At 45.5% G+C, this 19,287-nt stretch overlaps 1 protein-coding gene across 1 annotated transcript in view; it reads left to right on the forward strand.

The window, feature by feature from the left end:
• ALKBH8 (alkB homolog 8, tRNA methyltransferase) overlaps window positions 1-16,814 on the forward strand; it is a 91,066-nt gene extending 74,252 nt beyond the window's left edge. Inside the window, exons 11-12 of the mRNA XM_045018584.1 lie at window positions 9,494-9,643; window positions 16,094-16,814. Coding sequence (XP_044874519.1) covers window positions 9,494-9,643; window positions 16,094-16,663 — 720 coding nt within the window. The 3' untranslated portion in view covers window positions 16,664-16,814. The remainder of the gene's footprint in view (window positions 1-9,493; window positions 9,644-16,093) is intronic.
• The last annotated feature ends 2,473 nt before the right edge of the window (window positions 16,815-19,287 follow it).

Here is a 19,287-nt window from a genome sequence, read left to right on the forward strand (position 1 = left end):
TTCAAAGTATTTTACACACTTTAATTAATGATTTACTTAATTTAAATATTAAGTTATTCTGATATAGCATTTTACCTTTTCTGCAGTGAGACATGGGTCTATTTCTCCCCACTCCATTTCCCCTCCCAGTCTAGGATCAGCCAGGATTTTGGAGGATCACCTTTTTCAGGAAGGGGAGTAAAAGGTTTGGTGCATTATTAGTGCAAGGTGGTGAAAGTGTCAGGGCTGCATTCGGTATGCTGTCTTCCCAGAGGAGATGGCATTTCAGTGAGCCTGGTGGAATGTGAAAGCAGATAGGAAGAACTGACTTACAAAATATCCCTGGAGCCAGTTCTCTGTGTTGGGTAGTGGTCAGACTGCACTGACTAAAGACTGGGCAGGCAGTCTGTTCTGGGGAGCCTCCATTGCCCCGCTCTCTCAATAAAGAGTAACTGAAGGGGTGAAAGATCTTGGGGTGGGGTGGCTGGGGGATGAAGGGAGACCTCCAAAAGAACAGGTGAGCAAGGAGCACAAAACAAGTGAACATACTGATGTATATGAGTTGATTCTGATATTATGCCAGTGAGAGATGAACCTCCCATTTTAGACACAGCATATTATTTCCAAAGGCATCTTGGTTCTGTGCGGTAGAAAACAAAACACTACGTGAAAGAAATGCTAAAGGTCTGACTCAGACCAGCTAAAGCAGGGGGATTTTTCTCTCTCGCTGTGGCTGTAGTCATCTTTCTTGCTCTGTGTGTGTATGCGTGCGTGCGTGTGCGCACGCTTGCTAGAATGTAATTTGGTTCCTCGAGACTCTCATGCTATTAGTTATAGCTGAAATGTTTCTCTGGGGAGCCATATAATTTCATTTGGTGGTTGGATTTCAGAATTAGATGTCGGTCTCTCTATCAGTGTCTGATGAGTTGAATCAATCAGGTTCCAAGAGACTTAAATGAACTAATTCCACCAGGTGGAGTTAGTTATAATGAGGTAAAGTACAAAGAATATACATAATGATGGAATACTGTGATATACCGGGGCACAGTCCAGACTAATGAGCAGCTGTGTCGCCCTGGCTCTGTAACCTGGGATGCCCTTTACAGTGCCTTGCTGCCACAGCCTCCTACCTGGATTGTTCACAAACAGCCTCTGGCTTGTGTGTCACTCCCAGCTATTTCTGTGGGTGCCGCAGCCAGCCAGCCTCGCTGTGGCTCTTACCAGCCTGAGCTATATGGCAGGGTGACCCCAACACCACCCTCCCGCCCCCAGACCCAGATCTTCCCCCAGAAATGTCTGTCCTGTACTGTCCAGCCCTCTCCTAGACAGTACAAATGTATTAAATCTGGTATTCCTTTAAAGGAATAATATGCCATTTTATTTTTTTTTATTAGCTATCGAGACACTTCAATTTAAACACACTGGCTTAGAGAAAGCAATAAAACAAGTTTGTTAACTACAAAGAGAGAGAGATTTGAAATGAGTACAAGTAATGAGGCATAAAAGTCAGAATGGTTATAAGGAAAAAATAAAGATAACACGTTTACTAGTATCTACTTAAGAAACTAACTTAGTTGCAAAGCAGACTTTCTCACCATATGCTCCAGCAGATTACTGCCCAAACTCTCAGGTCTAGACCCCTCCAGAGTCCAATGGCTGTCTCCTTTTGTCTTCTCAGGTGTGAAGAATGAGGTGGCAGGGAGAAAGAGAAAGGGATGTTTTGGGGTGTCTGTCCCTTCTTTTTATAGTCCTGTCCCACCTCTGAGAAGCATTTCCAGCTGGGAGCAAGGCTACAGGCAGTCTGGTGAAGAAAGGACACTCCATGCTGTTTCTTTGCTAAGATGTAGATTTTTGTCCCTGCTGCCCCCTCCCTTGCCAAAGAATGGCCACTTAGCGGGGAATGGTCCGTTAGCCTTGTTGACACCTGGCTGAGGCGTCAGCTTGCCCTCTGTCTCCGAGGAATTGGTTTAGCCACTTCCCAGACTTATCTGGGAAACGTACTTCAGTGATGATTTCAGCTTATGTTCATAACTTTATATACAACACTGCTATGTGCATTTTGCCATATTATTGATCAGCAAATTATGAGTTTTTAAATGATACCTCACAAGGCATACCTTGTACAGACATTTTTACAACAACACGTAGTGTGTGAACACAGGGGTGTATTCTGTCACAGCAACATAATAGTGTTTTTATCTCTCTCTACCTAATTTTGGCTGAGGACTTAGCCTCTCTCAGGTTGTGATGCCATTAATAATATCTTTATTTAGCATTTTTTGTCCCCATGTTCCATTCCACATGACTTTGCTAACTACATGTTATTAGAATCCTTTTACTCACCACTGAAATGCAGCCATCTCTGGATGAAACAATGGCAGTTGGGCTGCTAGAAGCCCAGTAGTGACAATAAGTCTGCTTCATGCTCCTCCCCATCCCACCCCCAAAGAATCCGCCTGTGGGGCTGCTGGAAATGCTTACAAATCACCACTCTGCCCATTTTTCTCAATCCCCACTTCCTTCCCTATAACTTCCCTTTTGTTCTTCCATTTCTCTCTTCAGTCTAAAGGGTTACATGGACTGCTCCTAGGCAGCGCTGCTCTTCCACAGCCCACATGTGGCCGTTTGAGTGACTAAGAACTTGTTTACAATGGGGTTTCACCTGCCCAGCTGCAAACCCCAGTTCAGATATGTTTTTTTGCCAGTTCAGCTTACTCTGGTGTAAAACAGAGTTGGATACGCTAGTGGAAACCATGTCTACATTAAGTGGCTTGCCCTGGTGGATCTACATCTGTGTCTGAAATTGAGTGTAGCTGAGGCCTTAGAAAATCAAGAAGACCCTGAAACTGCAACTAACAAGTGTCTAAAGATTGCAACCCTGGAAGGATTGTGCAGAAATGCAATGCTTACATTAAGTGTGTTTTTGCAAGCAACCAGAGAGAAGTAGCAGCGTCCATTGTGGAACTCCCTGTGGGCCAGTGTTCTATTCACAAAGAATAATGGAGAAAGATAAGAATGTGTGTGTCACAAAGGCAGCCATTAAGGGATTGCTATCTAAAATAAAACCAGTTAAACCTGAGATGCAAGCCCCCTTCAAGGAAATAATAAAAGGTGTAAAACTCCTGGCTGCTAGAATGATTAGACTTGAGGCATGCTCAGCTGAACATTCAGCTACAGTACCTGATGCAGATAAGAGACTTCAGGTGGTTCAAAGCAAGGAGCTTGTTTTGCTGAAATAAGATTGAAAGGATTCCCAAAACGGATAAGAAAAGGGGGAACCCCTAAAAATATACAACTTACCTAGGGATGTGATGGATTCTCCATCACTTGAAACATCTAAATCAAGATTTAATGAATTTCCAAAAGAGATGCCTTTGCTCAACCAGAAGTGCTGGGCTTGATGCAGGAATCACTGGGTGAAATTCTATGATCTGTGTTTTGCAGATCATTCTGGGTGATCATACTGGGCCTCCCTGGCCTTAAAATGTATAACTATATATGGAAATGCTGCAGAGAATTCCTGGGGAAAGAGGAAGGAGCTCCTATGCATTTAGACTGAGCATGCCATGCCCTGTTTACACAGTCGGCTGCAAGGTCATGCCATAGGGATATGGTTATCTTGCTGCATGAGAAGCAGGGTCACGTAAGGCACGTTTATCAGCCAGCAGCAAAGAGCTTCTGAGCCCAGGCTCCTGGGAAGTGACAGACTCAGGCTCATGGGGTTCATGCTATCGTGATAAAAATAGCTGTGTAGATAGCGCTCTTAAGTTATGGCTCAGGCTCTAAAGTCCATCCCCTGCCTCAGGTTTCAGAGCCTGAGCTCCAGCTCAAGCTGCAGCATCTACACAGTTATTTTCAGTGCAATAGCGTGGCACCCAAGAGTCTGAGTCTCTTGACCTGGGCTTGGAGGGTCACTGCCACAGGCTGTGTAGACGTAACCTTAGTGAGAATCATTAGAGAAGGACATGCCCCGGTGGAACTCTGGGGAAAGAAAAGGACGGTCAGTGAAATTATCAAAACACCTGTATCAGGCCAACGTAAAAATAGCACTGGAGCTTCCCCATAAACTTTGGTTTTCCTACAGAGATCGCGTTTAAATTCTGAGAGCTCTGGCCGAGGGTGAAAAATCCTGGAAAGAGATGGGGTTTCATCGCATAACGTGCAACAAGAGGAAAGAAATGAGACTAGCAGAAGTGGTAGCAGGTCAAGTCCCAGAGGTCTTCCAAAGAGAGCATATAGTGAGAACCAGAGGAGTAGAAGGATAAACAGGAGATGAAGATTCTGGCTGAGGAACTAACCAACGACCTCAGGGATTTCCGGGACTATTATTAGTTATCTAGGCTGTGATGGCTCACAAAATGGGCTAGGTGCTGCACAGACATGCAAGAGGAAGACCATTCAGAAGCTTACCATTGTACAGCTGTCTGATGTCTTCACCCATTTTTGTCAGGTTCCTACCACATATTTGGACACACAATGATAATAATTTTATAGCTTACAGTGTGAGAACTATACACATATTGTATCACTTCAAAACAAATACACATTGGCTTAGGTCTTTTAAAAACAATGAGCCAGGTCCCCAGCTAGTGTAAACTGGGTGAGTTCAATGGAGTGGCCCATTATTTTTATGAGTATTTTTTTTTCACAGTGGGGAGGCACTTTTGTCCTGTGAGATGTTGTCTGGCATTTACAGCCAGAGACAGGGAGTCAGAACTCTGGGCTCCTGTGTCCAGCTCTGTCACTGACTTGTTGGGGTGAGTTAGGGAAAAATATCACTTCACCATCAGAGTGATATGGTGAAGTTTCATGTACACAAAGCATTTTGGGGACAGAGAAGTGCCCCATATTATCATCTAGCAGACCCTCTCCCTTACACTGCTCTCTGATTAAAAATAAAATAAATAATTAAGAAAATGCCCTATGTATAACGGGGAGCATTTTATTTTTTTTTGTCAAGATAAGTTTCTAAATATTGTTTTGTTCAGCAAGGGATGCTGTCCTCGCTGTTATTTTCTGTAACAGTGGGGAAAGGAAGGAATGATGGAATATGATAATTATAATTCTTTGGTAACTATATATAAATAAAGTCATCCCGTGCTTATCCTAGTAAGGATCTTAAACTTGCTTAACTCCCGTAACAGATAGATTTATGGTAATTCTCTGTGTTCAGTCCTTATGCATAGACACATAGGTTCTATCATAATTACATTGACTACAATGTTATATTAAGCCTAGTGAACTTTTTGTAGATCCGCTATGCATTGTAATCAACATGTTTCAAGGTCTCCTTGTTCATCACAAGATACAATCTTTTTGTTTTGGGCAGTGGGTTCACTTTAATAAGTATGACATAAGTAAGCCTGACTTCACAATTATTCCATATAATTTAGATGCAAATTAGGACCTCACATTCTGGCTGTCATGTGATTTGTTCTTCTCAGTTAGTTTCAGGTCACTGGATTTCGTTAATGTACAGTGTGGTCTCTTGCAAGGTCATTTCTGTGGTTTTTATTTAATTCACACTACCAAGCCCATTTCTACTGTACAAGTGTAGGGCCAAATTGTTCTTAGGTGTGAGTGGGTGTATTGTGGAATAAGATCCTACCCCAGTCAGAAAGGAATTGAAGAGCTCCTCAGAGCACAGTCTGTCCTAGCTGGGTATACCTCTGAGGCCTGTCAAACATGGAGGGGGCAGCTCCTTAAAAGGAAGGATCCAAGTCATAGGCACTGACTCCAGGGCTGGAGCACCCATGGAAAAAAAATCTGCTGTTTGGTGGGCCCCAATAATCAGTTGTTTGGCAGTGGGTGGGAGGTGCTGGGGGAAGGGGCAGAGCGGGGGCAGGAAGAGGCAGAGCGAGGGTGGAGTGTGCTCAGAGGAGGGGGCAGAGTGGGAAGGGGTGAGTTGGGGTGCGGTCTATGGGGAGGGGGCAGAGCAGGGGTGGGAAGAGGCAGGGCGAGGGTGGGGCCTTGGGGGAAGGGATGGAGCAGGGGCGAGGCCTGAGGCAGAGCAGGGGTGGAACACCCACCTGGACAGATGAAAGTCAGAACCTGCGATCCAAGCCCAGTGCAGGGTGGCACTCAGAGGAAAGCTGGAACCACTCAGTGTAGGTAACTGGGAATGGTCAGGTTCTGCCAGCCCCTGTAGGAGGAACCGCAGGGGATTCTGTGACAGACTGGTAATGAGCTGTTGAGCCTATCACATAAAGATCATCAGTTTGAATTCAGCTCAGGGCGAGAGTGATTAGAAGATACTACCATTGGTTTTCAATGTGAAACGAGTTGGGATCTCTGCCTACTTCTTCATGGACAAGTGTCCTCCTCCTATCAATCACCAGCCAAATTAGGCATCATTTGGCTCAGGTTTTGGTAAGCTCAGTGGGGAGGCCAAAGATTAAATAGAAATTGAACAACATTAAATTGATCCCTTCAGGGCTGTACTGAGGCACTTGGGCAGGGCAGCGTGTGCAAATTTGCAGTGCCACTGTCCATGCTGTACCTGGCTTTTATTGTGTAAAAGGATTCCATTTTCCTGAGCTGTCAATTCAGCACTTTTCGGAACAACTACATTTACTTTGGGCCAAATCTTGCAGTTTCTTCACTTGGGCAAAACTTTTACTGACGTCAATAGGAATTTTGCCTGAGTCAGATCACAAAATTTGGCTGGACATTTGCAAACAAGCCTTAATTGTACGCTCAAAAACTAAGCTAGATTGAACCCAGAAAATATGATGGTATTATGGATAACTCAGCTCTTTCTTACACTCTCTCTCCATATAGTAATTTTTACAAATTAATGCAGCGGAGATTTTTTAAATTTAAACTATGCTGTCACCTTTAGTAAATTGATTAGTCAGAACACGTTGTTTGCTGTTCTTCTCCCATTCAGGCTGACTTGGAATTCTTTTGGTTTCAAATAAAACAAATACTGCCAGCAAATATTATTTAGGAATCTTGTTTTCCATTATCTGCCTATCGATGATTATTTAAAACAAAAATAAATTTAATATTTTCAGCCAACATGCATTTGGAATATATTTTGGTAGCTTGATTATTAAATTTAATACAGGTGGTAGACCTGGAAATCAAAGAGATGCGTGCATCACTGCAGGTATGTTTTACAGAAGTTCCTTCCTCATCGCTGATTTATTCTTTTGATGTAAGGCATGTAAAAGGATGTTTGTAGATGCTACTCTTGCCTTGAATGCAGAGGAAAGTACAAACTAAGGAAATACCATATTATGAAATCTGCCCTAAGACTGACCCTGTGGCCCATCCCCCTTGGTATATACTGTGCATTCAATTCTAACAGTTGTGTTTGTGATGAAATTTTGGGGCTGGAAAGTCTATACCGATACATTTCACATTCCTGTACTCAAACAGAAACTAGGAAATGTTGATGTGTAGTGAATCTTTATAGCAATTACTATAGCGACACGAGTAGCAGCACCACCAGAGTTAGAGCTCAATTGCTTTATTCCATTGGAAAATCCAACTCTGGGGAGTTCAGTATTTGGCATCTAGGGGCCAAATCCTGGCTCCAATGAAGTCAATGAATGAGAGTTTTACCATTGATACAGGAGTTTATCTGTTGGATATTACCCAAGTTTTTAAATACCTAAGGGGTTACCAGTCAGACACGTTACACTGCTCACACGGTGCAGAGTGGTTGGATAATAAGTAGCCAATGAACAGTTCCTGTGATGGAGGACTGTGTGAAGCTACAGGTACTCCTCCCTGTGTAAAGCCAACCGCTGGAAGGAAGAGAAGGAATATCAGGAGCAGGGCAGAACTCCATTCCCCTGTTCCTATCTACCTTAAGGACCAAATGTCAATAATGTAAGTTGGAGCAGTGTGACACAGAGGCCCATTGCGGCCAACTGGCAAAGAGTTCCCTGTTCTTTTCAAGCAACTCATGTCTCAGATATGACAAACTCACAACACCTAATACACCACTGTCATGGTATTTATCCATACAGGATAGCATGTGAGATCTCTACTGAAAGCTTGTAACTTAATACTCATAATCATTACAAGATGTGTGTACAGGTAATATGTAAGGAATAATGTAACTATATTGAAATAATGCCTTATAGATTTGGAGTAAAAGTTAGTCACCAGGGAATCAGATGACTCGGTGATGACCCATTTAAGCAGGAGGGAGTTGTCACCTTTCCCTGGTTAGTCCAGGATTGTCTAGCTTTGCCCCATTTCCGAACAGTCAGTGGAAAACCACGAAAGACAACTGCCAACAATTGAAACCACTTGGAGGTAAAAAGGGAACATTATACCAGACAATTGTCAAAGTTAGACTCAGGACTCATAGTTTGTCAGATCACTCTGTTTTATTAGAACTATCTTATTTATACAAATAAAAGGGTGGGAACTAAACAAAGGGACAAAGAGAGCAAAACTGTAAAATTTACCTGGGGCACAGCATGCATATCCTACTTCCTTACTAACTCTTATCGATCTAAGGCTAATACTTCACCAATCGCCCTTAAATGGAGCAATTGTTTTACCTTAATGTCTGCATTCCTGACACCTGGATTGCAGCAATTCAGCTCGTTTGCTTAAAGGTACACACAGCATTTCTTTAATCCATTCTTATTTTTACAATATAATTCATTCTACTTTCACACCAGAAATCACCCTGGCTGTGAGTAAAGATAACAGACTGATTCAGTATCTCACAGGGTGGAGAAAGACACTTTGCATCCATTCACTGAGGAGATATCTTGGGAGGTGGGGGGGTCATGAAAGGTTGGATCCTGGTTCCTGGGAAGCCAGCCAGCTCTGCAACAGACTGAACTTTTCGGTTGGGGAAAACCTATTTATTAAATAGGAAAGGTCATTAATAAGCACAGGCCCTAATTTGCATTGTATGATTTTTTTTTTGTTTTATTATAAGTGCTCACAAGTACTGTGCATGATACAGGAGTGGTGATATAAGGGTGGTAAATTGGGGTGCACTGTTCCTTTTAGAGCAGGGGATGTGGGATTTCTGTGAGTAGCCAGTGTCGGGATGGATATCACAGGGGAATATTTCAAGGGGACTGGGGCACATCGATTGTTAATCGGCAAGGTAAAGACGGGATTGGCATTGCCCAGAGGAGAGTGTTTGAGTGCCTGGCAGGCTCGTGGTGTTATGGAGCAAATCCCCAGTTAGCACAGGCAAGGCTCCCTCATGCTGGAGGCAGGAAGTAACAAGGTGGTTCATAGCCTGGGTACCTTGAGAACTATCCCAAGCAGTCCCAAGGCTATTCTGACTCATGCTTTTCAGAATCAAGGATCCATAATCAACAGCTTTAGAGTCCAGTGCCCCACAAGCCAATTTTAAATGAGCAGCAACAGAAAAATAATGTGGACTTTTTTTTTTCTCCCTTTAACTAAAACTTATTTTTTTACTAAAATGTATCCAGTGTAGTGTCTGAACAGAAGAGACTGATGGAGCCATTCCTGTAACTATCTTCCTCTGAAAACCAGCAGTTTAACAATACCCTTTCTGTTACAGATTGGCTGTGATCGTAGCCAAAACTTGGTGGACATCTGTGGAGAAAAGAAATTCCAGGCGTTTGTCTGTGACGCGTTGTCTGTGCCAGTTCGAAATAGTTCTTGTGATGCCTGCATCTCCATCGCTGTAATCCACCATTTTTCAACAGCAGTAAGTCCACTCTCACATCTGTAGATCTCACAAGGGGTCACCAGCTTGTCCCATTAGGAAGTGAATGGCAAAAGAGGATCTCAGAAGAGGAGAGAAAGTGGGAGCAAAAGGAAATGGGAGGGAAAGAAAAGAGGAGAGGGTATGGGCAGGGAGGATGAAGGCCTGAGGGGATGGATATAGCCACTTCATCCCTTCTGATTCCTTTCTCTTCTTGTCTCCTGCAACTCCTTCCTCCTCAAAAACTTTCAACACTTTCCTTGCTCCCTGGCATTAAAAGGATCCAAAGGTGAAGAGATGTTACATGTGGGGTGGTTGATAAGATCAGCTTGTGCTGCACCTTGATGATGTTGTTATTATGTAGATTTAATATTTATTTAGATTACTTAGACTGTAAGCTCTTTGGGGCAGGTATCATCTCTTTGCAATGTGTCTATACAGTGCCTACCACAATGGGGCTGATGCCTCTAGACACTACTATAATACAAATATAAATAATAGTAATAATTTGTATTGCAGTAGCTCCTAGAATCATCCATCAGAGATTAGGGCCCCAAAGTGCTAGGTTCTGTATGCAGTGCACACATCAAGTAGAGTCTCTGCCTCTAAGAGTTTACAATCTAAGCAGATGATGAGAAACAGGTGAAGAAGACAGATAAAATGGAAGAAGGACATGGTAGACAGAGAAATGACTGAGGCCTGGTCTACACTAGGACTTTAATTCGAATTTAGCAGCGTTAATTCGAACTAACCGCTCAACCGTCCACACCAGGAAGCCATTTAATTCGAACTAGAGGGCTCTTTAGTTCGAATTTGGTACTCCACCTCGACAGGTGGAGTAGCGCTAAATTCGACATGGCTAGCTCGAATTAGGCTAGGTGTGGATGCTAATCGAACTTAGTAGCTCCGGGAGCTATCCCACAGTGCACCACTCTGTTGACGCTCTGGACAGCAGTCCGAGCTTGGATTCTCTGACCAGCCACACAGGAAATGACCCGGGAAAATTTGAATTCCTTTTCCTGTCTGGGCACTTTGAATCTGACGTCCTGGCTGGACATCGGGGCGAGCTCCGCAGCACCTGCAACGATGCAGAGCTCTCCAGCAGAGGAGTCCGGCCAATCCAATAATAGAAAGAGGTCCCCAGCATGGACAGACCGGGAAGTCCTGGATCTGATCGGTGTGTGGGGCGAGGAGTCTGTGCTCTCGGAGCTGCGCTCCAACAAGCGGAATGCAAAGACCTTCGAGAAGGTCTCTAAAGCAATGATAGAGAAAGGATACAGCCGGGATGCGATGCAGTGCCGCGTGAAAGTCAAGGACCTGAGACAAGGTTACCAAAAAGTCAGAGCGGCAAACGGACGCTCCGGAGCACAGCCCCAGACATGCCGCTTCTACGAGGCACTGCATGCCATTCTCGGTGGGTCTGCCACCACTGCCCCACCAGTGACCGTGGACTCTGAGGATGGCATAGTGTACCTGGACAGTTCCTCGGCGACGTTCGCCGATGGGGAAGATGAGGAAGGGTTTGTGGAGGACGGCGCAGGCGACAGCGAACACAATACCGCTTGCCCTGACAGCCAGGATCTCTTCATCACCCTCACAGAGATCCCCTACCAACCCTCCCCGCCCGTTAACCCGGACTCAGAATCAGGGGAAGGATCAGGCGGTAAGTGCTATAAACATGGAAACTTTTATTTTTTAAAAAACGGGTATAGAAAAAATAGAAATACTATATACAAAATTTTACATGTCAAACTATATAAATAGTAGGTCCACACATATAGGGATTGAACAATAATCCTCTTGGGACAGTTCAACAAAGCTCTCAGAGAGCAGCTCGAAAAGCCTCCGCAGGAGGTTCCTGGGGAGAGGTGCCTTATTCGGTGCTCCATGGAAGCACACTCTTCCGCGCCAGGAGATCCTAATGTAGAGAGGAATCATCGCCTCCACCAGCATTGCTGCATATGGTCCTGGTCTGTGCAGGGCTTCCAGTAGCATCCGCTCTCTCTGATTGCGAGTGACCCGCCTCAGGGTGATGTCGGTCTGGACAGGCTGCATCTAAGTCGGGCAATTAGTGTATTGTTACTATTGTTAACGGTTTACAATTAGGTTGCATAACAACGACCCTCGCTTAACAGCCACATGCTGGAGGCCACAGAGAACAAGCAGACATTGATCTTTCCCGTGCACTGGCGGGAGGGGCTGGAAAAGGCTCAGCCTTTCTGCTTTCCAGATTGCCTTTAGCAGGAGAGCACAGCTATCCACTAACTGATAAGCATGATCTACTTTAAGGCTTACCAGGACTGTCTGCAAGACGGATTATGCTGTCTCTCCCCGCTTGTCCGCTCTCCTGTGCAATGGCGCCGCCAATGAGAGCGTATTCCGAAATCTCGAACTTTTCCTGAGATCTTGTGAGACTTGGTGCCCTGTATGGTCTTGTTCAGAGAAACTGACTAGACTGTGTTCACTGTTCGCAAACATGTATCTGTTCAAGGAAATCATTTACTGTTTCCCATCACACAGCTTCTGATCTTTCCCGGACTGCCCCGGCATCCCCCTCGCAGAGGCTGGCTCAGATTAGGCGGCGAAAGAAAAAGACTAGGGACAAGATGTTCGCGGAACTGATGGCCTGCTCCAGAGGCGAGGCGGCAGAGCAGAGACAGTGGAGGGAGACCCTCTCTCAACAGCATCGCACACACATCGAACGGGAGGATAGGTGGCGGCAGGAAGACCATCAGGCAACTCAAACGCTGCTTGGGCTAATGAGAGAGCAAACGGACACGCTCCGGCGCCTTGTTGATGTTCTGCAGGACCGCAGGCAGGAGGAGAGAGTCCCCCTGCACTGTATCTGCAACCACCCTCCAACGCCAATAAGTCCTGTCCCCCCCTCACCGAAAATTACAAGACGGAGGGGCGGTAGGGGCCGTGAGAACTGTCACTGCACCACAGCTGAGCGCTAATGTTCCACACACCTCTGACGCTATAACTGTTTAGAAGCGCTTCCCTTACAGGATCACCCCAGTCCCAAATCCAAGTTTCATCACCCCACTATGTAGTAGATTAATAAAAGCTGTTTGCTGTTGTTCACTCTTTCCGTCACGTCTTTCGTGTCAGAAGACTGTGTATGTAGGGGGGGGGCAGGGGATTTATAATTGCACGGGATAGCCTACATTAGCAGGGTACAGACTATCGGGGGCAGGATCAACTGCAGGGCACACACAGACTGCATTCAGTAGTCACCAGGGTCCCTCTGTGTGGTGTATGCTGCCCCGGGTCATTCTGTGATGTGTACGCTTGTCCACGGTCCTAGCGCCTGCCACCCCCTAATGTTAAGGCATGCTGCCCTTACCATGCACTTCCACCGTAGGCGCAATCCTCTCCGCTGCCCTGAGCCCCAACAAGAGCCCTCATCCACGGACAGATACTCACCCTTCCCCCACACACCTCACCCCTTCCTACGCCCAAACCCACAGCCCAGAGCCTGCATCCAATTCCGTATGCAAAGACGGCACCACTCGCCCCTTCCTGCAAACCCACCCCTACATGCACAACCACTTGAAACCGTCCCCCACCCCAGAGACCTATGTAGGAGCAGGAGGATGTCCGTCCTGTATTATACAAGCGGTCTGTACATCAGTGCACACCGTACCCAGCACAGTATGCATCCATGTTTCAAACCCTGAACAGAAATGCAAAGTAAAGGAAAGATTTATTAAAAATAACTGTTCCATTTAATATGTTTAAAAACGTGTTTTGGAAGTGGGGGAAACTTGGAGAACGGGGTATGTAACCGCAGATCTCACTCAACACATAGAGACACATGCCCAGGATCAGCTTCTCTTAAAATCAAGTGTAGAGTCATAGGTTACCCTGCTCTCCGAGGAAACTTGCTTTCAAAGCCTCCCGGATACACAGCGCTTCCCGCTGGGATAGTTTTTCGGCACGGGTGTCTGGCTGAGCGTAAACAGCAGCCAGGCGATTTGCCTCAACCTCCCATCCGGCCAAAAAGGTCTCGCCCTTGCTCTCACAGACATTGTGGAGCACACAGCAAGCAGCAATAACTACGGGGATATTCTTTTCGCCGATGTCCGAGCGAGTCAGTAAGCTCCGCCACCTCCCCTTAAGACGTCCGAAAGCACACTCCACCACCATTCTGCACTTGCTCAGCCAGTAGTTGAAGAGTTCCTTCTCACTGTCCAAGGCGCCTGTATAGGGCTTCATGAGCCAGGGCATTAGCGGGTAGGCTGGGTCCCCGAGGATCACTGTAGGCATCTGCACATCCCCAACCATTATTTTGTGGTCCGGGAAGAAAGTTCCTGCCTGGAGTCGTCTAAACAGACCAGAGTTCCTGAACACACGCGCGTCATGAACCTTGCCCGCCCACCCAACGAAGATGTTGGTAAAACGTCCCCTATGGTCCACCAGTGCTTGCAGCACCATTGAAAAGTAGCCCTTTCGGTTAATGTACTCGCTGGCCTGGTGGGCTGGTGCCAGGATAGGGATGTGAGTCCCATCTATAGCCCCACCGCAGTTTGGGAATCCCATCGCGGCGAAGCCATGTATGATGTCCTGGACGTTTCCGAGAGTCACTACCTTTGAGAGCAGTTGCTCAACGATTGCGTGGGCTACTTGCATCACAGCAACCCCCACGGTAGATTTGCCCACGCCAAAGTGGTTCGCTACTGACCGGTAGCTGTCTGGCGTTGCAAGTTTCCAGAGGGCTATGGCCACTCGCTTCTGCACACTCAGGGCTGCTCGCATCCGTGTGTCCTGGCGCTTCAGGGCAGGGGCCAGCAAGTCACAGAGTTCAAGGAAATTGCCCTTACGCATCCTGAAGTTTCGCAGCCACTGTGATTCATCCCAGACCTGCAGCACTATGCGGTCCCACCAGTCCGTGCTGGTTTCCCGGGCCCAGAATCGCCGTTCCACACCATGAACTTGACCCATTGCCACCATGATCTCCATGGCGCGGCGTACCCTGCTTTGTGAGAGGTCTGCGCCATTCTGTGACTTCCTGTCCTCACCGCGCTGCCGGAGCCTCCTCGCCCGATTTCTCAGCAGCTGACTGTGGAAGAGGTGGACGATAAGGTGCGAGGAGTTGACAACGGCCATAAGTGCAGCGATGATCGCAGCGGGCTCCATGCTCGCAGTGCTGTGGCGTCCGCACTGTAACTGACCAGAGAAGGGCGCGAACAGATTTCCCACCGGCGCTTTCAGGGAGAGAGGGTGGGAGTGACGGTTCAATAATGACAGTTACCCAAAACCACCCTCGGCACATTTTTTCCCCCAGCAGGCATTGGGGGCTCTACCCAGCATTCCAATGGGCAGCGGGGAGTGCGGGAACTGTGGGATAGCTTCCCACAGTGCACCGCTTCCAAAGTTGACGCGGGCCCCGTGAAGATGGACTCAGAAATTCGAATTAGTGTATTTAGTATGGATACACAAATTCGACTTCATAAGGTCGAATCCACAAATTCGAACTAAGTTGATTCGAAATAGTCTTGTAGTGTAGACAAGGCCTGAGTTTAGTATGATGATCAGCAGGCAGAGCACACCAGCTAACCTCATTCATTTCTGCTCCTCCTGACAAATTGTCTTCATGTGCTTCCCTCTCCTTATCAGCTGCTTTTGCTTCTCCAGTTACTTCCCATTTCTTGCTGGGTGCTGTCCTAGGTGATAAGATTGCAATATATCTGTATTACAACTCAAAGACTTCCTTAGACCTCAGAATCTGCAGTGGTATTGCGTCCCTGTCATTTCCCCACTCTGTGCAGACCCCCAGGGTATTGTTCCACTTTCTTCTAAGAATTTGGTTTGATTGTGTAGACATCTATGTTTCATTTTGCTCTTGTTACAATTAATGACGTTTGAGAGGAAGACCCTGTATTAGGACGCAGGAGACATTGATTAAATTCCTGGCTCAGTCTGAGACTTTGTGCCTCAATTCTCCATCTATAAAGTGGGGATCACAACACTTTGTCTATCTTGTCTATTTAGATGGTAAGATTTTTGCGGCAGGGACTGTGTGTTTGTACAGCACCTAGCACAGTGGGGCCTGTATCTCAACTGGCACCTCTCAGTGCTACTTGTAATAAAAATGAATAAAATCAGTACAGCTGATGTTACCACATACTGTAGACAAAAAGTAGTTTCCATGCAGCTTTGGCCTAGCCCGTGTGCATAGTGGTTGACTATATTATGAATGAATTACTCCCCTGCCCCCTTACTCATCATCACCCACTAGTGGGGAGTATGCTCACTTTTGTCAGGCTACGAACACATAACCAAAGAGTAGGATGGAAAAAAAAAATCTCCAGTCTGTTTTGTACTTGGGGGTAGAGCAGAGAAGAATCATTTCTGTTCATTGCAGCAGTGGTGTTGCTGTCAGTTCCATTTCATTCTGTTCCTGCGTATGTACTAACTTCATATGTACTCATTGAGTCTTTTCATTACTAGGAGAGAAGACTGGCTGCTGTCCGTGAATTAGCCCGGCTCCTAAGGCCTGGCGGAAAGGCACTCATTTACGTCTGGGCAATGGAACAGGAATACAACAAACAGAAGTCGAAGTACCTTAAGGAAAAGAGAGCTAGTAAAGGGAAAGAGGAGGAAATCAATACTGATGTAGCCTGGGGATTGTTCTGTGATCAAATGCATGACAACGGTAGCCAAGACTCAGCATGTTCTGACCCAGTCCTTAATGACTCTAAGGACAAAGGCGGCAATGCAAAGCAGGTAATTAACTCCAAGCTGCCTGTTCATACTAACAGAACATCCTTTCGTTCTCAAGATGTGCTGGTTCCCTGGCACCTGAAAGGGGGCACTAACAAGAAAGGGGAATGTGTCAAAGCCCTTCAGCTTCCAGCTGGTTCTAAGGAATTGCAAGAATTCAGTCCTGTTTTCCACCGCTATTATCATGTGTTCTGTGAAGGAGAACTGGAAGCAGCCTGCAAAACCCTGGGTTGCATAAGAATTCAAAAGAGTTACTATGATCAGGGAAACTGGTGTGTGGTTCTTGAAAAACAGTAACCCGCTGCACTTCCTCCTGTGAATCTGAAAGAGATGCTATTTTCAGCCTAAATCTTTGCCTGTGATAGTACTGTACAGAGGCATTTTAAAACCCATCCTGCAGTTGTTACTGCCTTTAAAATTGTACAATAAACACAGTCATTTTAAGAGATTAGCCAAGTTTAGATGCTGGTAGTTGTCTCCTTGTGTTACTAAAATTATGGTAAAATTTGGTATTAACAGAGAAATTTATTTTATTTTTCACAGTAGTAAAGAGAAGGAGAGAAGGGGTGAAATTCTGACGATGTGAAAGTCAGTGGCAAAACTCACATTGACTTTTTGGGGGGCCAGGATTTCGTCCAGGGTATATAGTTTTAAAGAGACAGGGTCTGATTCTCCACTCTGTTACACTAGTTTTATGCCAGTGTAACTGAACTGACCTTGGTAAGGGTAGAACACTGCACTGCACTGCACCGGGGTAATATTGGAGCAGAGAACCAAGACCATTATCAGGAAATTAACTTGGGTGTAACGTTATTGGTTGGTGAAGTAGAAAGAATGTGCAGTTAGGCGCTTTGGCAGAAGATGTTGATGGGACAGCGCACTGCTAATTTCTCATTTTCTTAGGCTTTGTTTTTAGTAATGTTTCTCTTTAAACTCTCCACTATTAACTGTTCCTTGATGCAGCTTTAGTGGTGGGAGCCCAAATGTAGACTGACTTCAGGCATTTTAACCACTGTCATCTCTAGACCTAACGATCTATTCTAGCACTGCTACTATTAGGCCTGGTCTACACTGGGGGGGAGGGGGGGGGAGGGGGCGTCAATCTAAGATACGCAACTTCAGCTACGAGAATAGCATAGCTGAAGTTGACGTATCTTAGATCAACTTAGATTGATTTACTTCGCGTCCTCGTGGTGTGGGATCACCAGCCGCCCTCCCCCGTTGACTCCGCTTCTGACTCTCGCCCTGGTGGAGTTCCGGAGTTGACGGGGAGCGCGTTCGGGGATTGATGTATTGCGTCTAGACCGATAGATCAGTCACTACCCGCTGATCCGGCGGGTAGTGTAGACATACCCTTAGTGGATCTGCAATGGTGGAAACTGTGGGCAGACCCTTGGAAACCTTTCACTCAGCATCCAAATGCTACAACTCAGTATTTCCCTGAGACTGAGAGAAACTAGCAATGGTATCCCAAAGATACTGTTAAAAGTAGAGGTGAGGAGACCTGATGGTGTCAGTCCCTAATGCTAGGATGCTGGTAGTAGTAATATTTATGTTATGGTAATAACTAGAGGACCCAAGTGGGCTTACGGCCCCATTGTGTGCATTACTGTACCTCCTGAAAGAGTTTTCAGTCTACATACACAAGACAGATAGAAGGTGGAGCAGAAACAGAGTCATAGAGAAGTGAAGTGCGTCACCCAAGGAGACATAGTGGCAGGATGGGAGTAGAACTGAGGTCTCCTGAGTCCCACTCCAGTGCCCTAACACTGGAGCATGCTGCCTTTGTAACAGTAATATTTGTGCTATAGGGTAGCATGGGCTGTATCCTGTCTCCAGAACACACCATTAACTCCTTTCTTTCCTGGTCCAGTTTGAGGTTTGTCTACCCCATCTCAATGAGTAATAGTTGTAATCTGTGAAATTCATGGCTGTTTCAGGATAGTCTAAAGGTGTCTATACATTCTAGGTTGCTGCCATTGGCAGCTAGTATTATGATCCTCACACTACAGCAATATTGGTCATTGGGGTTAATATTCAGCCACTGTGGCAACTAGCTGGGACGGCGACATGATGACACTTGAACAGGTCTGACATCCACCCCACAGAGGCCAGTGCAACACGTGTCTGATGTGGGATCATAGCCACGTCGTTACTCAACCTGGCAACACTCTGCCGGCCCAGGGTGAGCTGGGTTTTTGTCTTTTGACTGGTAAGTAAAACCATGTAATTTGTTTTCCTTCTCCCTCTCGTGGTAAAAGTTTGTGAGCAGATTTTCCGTCTTGGCTGGTAAATTTTTCTTGACAGCTTTTGCAAGCTGATGCTGGTGAGAAATTCACAGCGTAGTAGGATTATGACAACAGAGGTAGCTGCCTCTTCTTCATTTTTCCTTTTCTTTCCCATTCTCCCCTTATTGCTGCCTTCATCTGTTCTTTTCCCTTACTCTTTTCTCCCCTTCCTCCAGTCTCTCTCTCTCTGTTCCTTCTTTCTCCTATCCCGTTTCCCAACCCTTTGTTTAGGCCAAGATGTAGGTCTCTAGAGCAGTGGTCTCCAAACTTTTTTGATCACGCACCCCTATCAGTAAAAAATTTTTGAGCACGCACCCCCAATATATGTATATTTATTTATGTATAAATTATATACATGTACTACTATACTAATACATTATGTACATTATAAAACATACAAAAAATAGAAATTAAAAAAGGATGAGATAAAGATGAAATAAAAAATATTTTAAAAATATTTTTATTGTATTTTATTTATTAACGGTACAAAAAACCTTTTTGCTCTCAGAAAAAAAATTATTAATATTTTTAGTGAGAGCAATGTCATTGAATATGCTTCATTATTTCTGAAAATCTTGGTTTAATACTTTGTGATACAGCAATTTGAAGGTCTGGATTAGGGTTAGGGTGCGG

Source organism: Mauremys mutica, chromosome 1 (genome assembly GCF_020497125.1).
Source record: "Mauremys mutica isolate MM-2020 ecotype Southern chromosome 1, ASM2049712v1, whole genome shotgun sequence".
Lineage (NCBI taxonomy): Eukaryota > Metazoa > Chordata > Testudines > Geoemydidae > Mauremys > Mauremys mutica.